General features: G+C 49.4%; 1 protein-coding gene across 1 annotated transcript; it reads right to left on the reverse strand.

The window, feature by feature from the left end:
- Positions 1-2,291: 2,291 nt before the first annotated feature.
- On the reverse strand, positions 2,292-4,850 carry NRSN2 (neurensin 2). Its single transcript, XM_035121468.2, has 2 exons — positions 4,662-4,850; positions 2,292-2,696 (listed from the first exon to the last, which is right to left on the reverse strand). The coding sequence occupies exons 1-2, from the start codon at positions 4,848-4,850 to the stop codon at positions 2,292-2,294; spliced, it is 594 nt and encodes a 197-aa protein (XP_034977359.2).
- Between the last annotated feature and the right edge of the window lie 982 nt (positions 4,851-5,832).

Here is a 5,832-nt window from a genome sequence, read left to right on the forward strand (position 1 = left end):
CTCAGAAAATTAGAATATCGTCGAAAAGTGCATTTATTTCAGTAATGCAACTTATTCTTTTTTATTTTTTATTTTCCTTTAAATTTTTACAAATGCTTTCTTTTGGAAATTCCACAGTAATAAAACAAATAGTTACAATAATACAAAAAAAAACCCATCGCTATTACATTTCACTAATTACATTCCATTTATAATTGACCCACCTAACGACAAATAATTACAATTGCAACAAATAAAGGCTTGACATATCTTGCTTTGCATGTCGTGCATCTATCTCATATATTGGTTTCACCTTTTAAGTTGCGTTACTGAAATAAATGCAGTTTTCAACGATATTCTAATTTTCCGAGTTTCACCTGTATGAAGGAAAGCAGGATACAGTCATACCTCGGGTTGCGAACATGATCCGTGCAGGAGGCGCATTTGCAACTCGCAGCACTGTGTCTGCGCACGCGCGTGACATGATTTGGTGCTTTTGCACATGACATCATCTTGTGTTTCTGCACATGCGCGAGTGCTGACACCCAGAAGTAACCCGTTCCGGTATTTTCTGGTTCGGCACGGAGCGCAACCCGAAAATGCATAACCCGAAGTGTTCGCAACCCGAGGTATGACTGTATATCATTCATTAGTGGGGAGCAGAGTTTCCATTTTTTGCTTTGTACCTCTGGCACCAGAAATGGCCAAGGCCTGCCTGGATTTCTCCCTTCCTGGCTTGCAACATTCTCCACCTGCCTTGCCCCTACCCTCCAGTCCCAGACCATGAATTTGAGAACAGCAGAAGCAGCTGGGAAGAGAGGAGCTCAGGGATATTTTTTTAAAATAATAATGATTTTATAATTTGATCCCTTTACGTGGTTTTGTATGTTTTGTGGTATTTTATGCATTGTGGTTTGCTGTTATTTTTTAATTGATTATAGATTAGTAATTCTTTAGTGTAATTATTAAGTGCAAAGGGTTTAATTGTTATTTGCTGATGTTTAATTTTACTGTTTACTATTGGATTCTAAGTATTGTTTATTTTAAAGATATTCTTACTTTTTATATTGGATCAGATTGTTACTATTATTTTTATGTGTGTTGTAAGCCGCCCAAAGTGCCTAGTGTATAAATTGTTGTTGTTGTTGTTGTTGTTGTTGTTGTTGTTATGCCCAACACCCATCTTGGGGGAGCAGGATTATTTCCTGAAATCAGAATGTGGATTAACTGAACCCTGACAAAGACCAGCCATGCAACTCAGCCAATGAAACAGATTCCATCCAAGCATTTTCATTTATTTTGATCTTTATTGAACCAGAAAGGGGAAATGCTGTCATGCAGGCCTGGTGGCTCTGCGTCCCTTCCATTTAAACAGACGAGCGCATGAGAATTGCTGGTGGCACCTTCTTGTCTGAAAACTCTCTGTGACCTTGAGAACTGTGCAGACCTCAGAAATCCAACTGGTGCGGATTCTCCAGGCCTAGAGATGCAGAGCTAGCCTGTTGAATTGCTGCCTGTCATGCAGCTGTTGCCGGCACAGAGCTTCTGTCCCTTAAAGAGTTGACAAACTTACTCTTTTCAGCCCCAGAAGGGTTTGCTGAATTGAAGCAAAACTGAGGGGTGAAGAACTGAGACTGAGTTTCGGGTTATTTCAAACTTTAGTAAGGGAGGCGTTTCAGAATAGTAGGGGGCCCTGGGGATGAATTTATGGAACCAAGGGGACGGTGCCCTGAAAAAGTTTGGGAGCCACTGGCAGGGCCGGTGCCAGGGTTTTTTGCACCCTAGGCGAGATCCCCTTCTCCCCCCCCCCATTTCCCAGAGTTGTTGACCTTTTTAAGAAAAAAATAAAAGTGGAATGATAAATAAATAAATAAATAAAAAGAGAAAAGAGAAAACATAGAAATAGAAAAATAGAAAATAGAAAAAAGTAGAAAAAATAAAAATAAAAATAAAATAAAAAACAGCTGAGAGGCGCGGCAAGGTGGCCCCAGGCTCACGCTCCCCGCGCGCCTCCGGAGCTTCGGACCGTGAACCTGGGGCCGCCTCCACTGCACCTGTCAGCTGTTGAGTGGCTTCAGGCCGCTCTCTGGAGGAATGCATGGCGGGCAGGCTGGCCAGCGCCCCCTCCATTTTGGCGCCCTAGGCAGCTGCCTAGTTTGCCTTAATGGACGCACCGGCCCTGGCCACTGGTTTGTAACGTGACATTCAAAGCATGATGCGCCAAACAGCTCGAGGAGGGAAGTGACAGCTTGGAAAGGTGGCCTGTGGTGGGCCTCGGCGCATGGGTTCCTCCCCTCTCGAAAAGTCTGGGTTTACGGCTCTCTCTTAGGCTGAATGCTCTGCACCCAGGGGTCTCTGAAGGGCACGGGAGCTGCTGTGACGATGGCGCCCTGGCACTGCCCAGAGGAGCCCTCCCGCAAGATGGGGGACAGCTGCTCTTCCTGGTCTTCGCTGTCCTGCCCCCGCTTGCCGCCTCTGTTCAAGCTGCGCAGCCCCGAGGACAGAAGGCAGGCGGTCAGCAGAGCCCCGGCCATGGCACATAGCACCGCACCCACGGCCTGGCAGATCCCCAAGGCGTGGTTGTATTCCACGGCCTGCTGGTCGAGCACCACAAACTCTGCCTCGCCGATCCCTTCCAGCTTGGGGGGCAGGAGGTACCCCGTGGCCAAAGCCGAGGCCCCGATGAGCAGCAGCAGGGTCCCAGCGGAGAGGGTCACCTTGGGGGTGGGAAAGAGGAGGGTGAGAAGGAACATTTGCCTCACTGTGTACACATACAGAGTGGCTTTCGTTGTGGAATGAGACGTTTTGGCTGTGCACTGTTGCGTCTGGGCAAATCGAGGCAGGTAGCTGTTGCAGAAGGAAGCGTACTGGCACTCTGCCTTTGCATGCCAAACCTGCCTGTGCCCTTCAGTGCACTTCAATGTGGTTCAATTAAGTCAACAGCACTTGGCATGACGCCGCGGAGATGGTAAGAAAGGAAGCAACCTTTGGAGATTTCCCCATAAAACAACGATCTTGTGCATGCTAACTTTCGGGCAAGAGATCCATTTAAATAGGGTTACAGACCAAATTAAATAAATAGGGTTTATTTAATTTAAATAGGGTTTAAATGTGCATGCTAACTTTCGGGCAAGAGATCCATTTAAATAGGGTTACAGGGACCCAGGTGGCGCTGTGGGTTAAACCACTGAGCCTAGGGCTTGCTGATCAGAAGGTCAGCGGTTCAAATCCCTGTGACAGGGTGAGCTCCTGTTGCTCGGTCCCAGCTCCTGCTAACCTAGCAGTTCGAAAGCATGCAGTGCAAGTAGATAAATAGGAACCGCTACAGTGGGAAGGTAAACAGCGTTTCCGTGTGCTGCTCTGGTTTGCCAGAAGTGGCTTTGTCATGCTGGCCACATGACCTGGAAGCTATACGCCGGCTCCCTCGGCCAATAATGCGAGATGAGCGCGCAACCCCAGAGTCGGTCACGACTGGACCTAATGGTCAGGGGTCCCTTTACCTTTACAGTCCAAATTAGCAAGAGGTACTATTATTATTATTATTATTATTATTATTATTATTATTATTATTATTATTCGCCACCGCCACCACCTCCTCTAAAATGTCTTGAAGTGGCTTGCAAGGTAAAATACAAGCAATACAGCAATTGAAACCAGGAAAGTCAAAACAAAATAACATGCCTAGAACTGGCCTCTGAGCATGCCAGAAGTGCCTCTTAGTGCATGCAAAGTGCTTTCCACACACACACTTCCAATACCCAGGATCACCCAGTGCACATCTGAGATAAGTCGAGAAAATGCTTCTGGGCTGGTTGTGGTTCACCCTTTGCCAACCTGGTTCTCCCCAGGTATTTTGGACTAAAGCTCCCTTCAGCCCCACCCAGAGGGGGCACACAGTTGGCAAGGCTGCATTAGCCCCCCTCTCTAAGCTTTTTAAAGCTTGAAGTCTACACCCCTAACACCATCCCTGCAATTAAAGGAAGGGACCACAAACCCCCCCAGACTCGGGGCAGTAATGCTGCGTGGCAGAGGATTCCTAGCCAGTGGGTGCAGCAGCTGCGTGGAGCTCTCTAATCGCCCAGGGGTGAAGCCTGCCAAGGTGGCACCACCAGGAGGTACCAACCTTGGAGCTTGGAGCTCGTCGTGAGTGGCAGGATGTGACCTCCAGAACCCTGTGCTTCTTGTGGCAGCGCCAGGATGCTCCAGCACTTGTCTGCAGGTGGCGCCAGAGTCATCCCAGAAGCTGACCTGAGGTTGCTCCCATTGGAGACTGGGGCATCTGCCTGGCCTGGCCTAACCTTAGCAATCGCTGCTGCCTTCCTATACTCCTCGCTGGCTGCCTGTTCCCTTGGAGAGGTGCCCTGGGTGTGCCCCCCCCAACTCCCCTTCCCATTTGCATGCAGAAAGTCCCTGGTCCACCCCCCTGGCCGCATCCCCCCAGGTAGGGAATCTCCTCTGCGGGAAACTCTAGAGAGCTGCTGCCGGCAGCGGTCTGGCTCGATTTAAGGCAGCTTCCTATATTCCTTACGAATAAACTCTGCACATGCTCAAGGGGCAATTTTTTCCCTAAGCTGATTTAATCAATGCTGGTGGTGGGGAGAAGGAGGAACTCTTCGCATGCTCAGAGGCGCTTAGTCTGAAAGCAACAACAACAAAAAGCAGGCACTTGTTGCAGTCCTTACCTTCCAGAGGACAGAGGACCAGCCGCTGCTGGCTGGAGATGTTGGGGGCAGATCCAGTTCGCCATCCAGATTCGCTCCAGTGCAGTCCTCATAGAAAAGGTGCAGGTAGGAACGGACGCCGTACCATTTCCCCCGCTCCATGCCTGGGCCCCGGCGGCAGCCGCACAAATGCTGGCAGGGTGTGGGCATTGGACCTGAGTGGGGCACAGCAAACGCGTCAGGCTCGCTCGGTTCCAAGAGGTGGGCTGGCCGTTCCGTTGAGCCCAGACGGACAGGAAGGGCTTCGAGAGGAAATGGGGAACCGCGCTGAATACTGGGATGGGTCTGCGGGTCGTGCGATTGTTCCACCACCAGGTATGGAATGTGTTATACAGATGGGACCTGCAACTAAATTTTGCAGCGTGGAGTGCTCCCTGCTCAACCAGCTGGCTATGACCTCACCCAGGTTGCTCCATTCCGTCCCCACTTCTCCCCAGTTTTCTGTCTCCACTAACATTACCACCAGCAGCCAGCTAGGATTCTGTGCCCGTTGGAAAGGCTGAACCTTCATGGGGCTCGTCGGAGGATTTCCCCCTCTCTCTTAAAGAGGGTCGTTGGTCTTTTTGCAAACCTCAGGCTGGACCCAGGACCCCACATGTGGTCTGGCCAAGGAGGAATAGAGTGATACTATGACTTCCCTTGACCTGGACACAAGACCTCTGTTGATGCAGCCTAGAATAACATTAGCTTTTCTTGCTGCTGCGTCACACTGTTGGCTCATGTTCAGCTTGTGGTCCACTGGCCCCAGATGCTGGCCTAGATGGGCCACTGGCCTGATCCAGATCCAACAGCTGAGCTCTCCTTCGGAGAAGCAAATTCACCTTTAGGATAATAATAATAATAATAATAATAATAATAATAATAATAATAATTTATTATTTATACCCCGCCCATCTGGCCGGGTTCCCCCAGCCACTCTGCGCGGCTTCCAACAAAATATTAAAATACAGAAATCCATCAAACATTAAAAGCTTCCCTAAACAGGGCTGCCTTAAGATGCCTTCTAAAGGTCTGGTAATTGTTTTTCTCTTTGACCTCTGGTGGGACGGCGTTCCACAGGGTGGGTGCCACTACCGAGAAGGCCCTCTGCCTGGTTCCCTGTAACTTGGCTTCTCGTAGCGAGGGAACCGCC

Source organism: Zootoca vivipara, chromosome 7 (genome assembly GCF_963506605.1).
Source record: "Zootoca vivipara chromosome 7, rZooViv1.1, whole genome shotgun sequence".
Classification (NCBI taxonomy): domain Eukaryota; kingdom Metazoa; phylum Chordata; class Lepidosauria; order Squamata; family Lacertidae; genus Zootoca; species Zootoca vivipara.